The sequence below is a fragment of the Aplysia californica genome, unplaced genomic scaffold (assembly GCF_000002075.1).
Source record: "Aplysia californica isolate F4 #8 unplaced genomic scaffold, AplCal3.0 scaffold00835, whole genome shotgun sequence".
Classification (NCBI taxonomy): domain Eukaryota; kingdom Metazoa; phylum Mollusca; class Gastropoda; order Aplysiida; family Aplysiidae; genus Aplysia; species Aplysia californica.
The window spans coordinates 97,415-98,234 of NW_004798105.1; the positions used below are offsets into that span (position 1 = coordinate 97,415).

At 32.0% G+C, this 820-nt stretch overlaps 1 protein-coding gene across 1 annotated transcript in view; it reads right to left on the minus strand.

Annotated features, from left to right (window-relative positions):
• LOC101855148 (regulator of G-protein signaling 22) overlaps positions 1-820 on the minus strand; it is a gene marked incomplete at its 5' end in the record, with an annotated part of 36,788 nt that overhangs the window by 31,224 nt on the left and 4,744 nt on the right. The window contains 2 exon segments of the mRNA XM_005109960.3: positions 37-120; positions 786-809. Of these exon segments, the coding sequence (XP_005110017.3) occupies positions 37-120; positions 786-809 (108 nt within the window).

Consider the following 820-nt stretch of genomic DNA (forward strand, 5'->3'; position numbering starts at 1 on the left):
ACACACACACACACACACACACACACACACACTCACTTCCTTGATAATCCCTTGTTTCTGTAGGTTCAGTATGTATGTGTTCTTGGTCTCCAGTCGACGGGTCACGTCTGCTCTCTCCACCTGCATGGACAGACAGTGTTTAAAACAATGACAATAACAATATTAATACTAATATTTGGAACAACAACAAAAAACACTTATACTAACAATAACAATAACAGTATTAATACTAACAAAAAATAACAAAACATATACTGACAACAATAACAATACTAATACTAACAACAATAACAACGGACATTGTCATAGCAATAACAACAACAATAACAATACTAATACTTAGAACAATAACAATAGTAATACTAACAACAATAACAATACTTACACAAACAATAACAATAACAATAATAATGTTAACAACAATAACAATACTTATACTAAGAATAACAATAGCAATACTAATACGTATACTAACAGTAATAATATTAATACTTACACTAACGATGACAATATTATATTATTTCACTATTTCAATCTAAAATCAGAAATGCCTTTATCTGACATTTGAATAAATAAAAAGATTAGATAATTAAGCCACTGGGTAAGGCATTCCAGACCTTGTGGACTTTCACCCACAGATTTGAGATTCATGGATTGAATTAGTTTTGTTTGCTTTTTTTTTTTTTTTGGAAAGGTTTTCACGGCACTTGCAACACAAATAGGTCCTATAAGTGGCGAGGATTAGAGGTGTTAGAAGAGAGTAACATACAACACCCCTCCCTCACCTTGCAGTAAGTCTTCACGTCCTGCTTCAGGTACA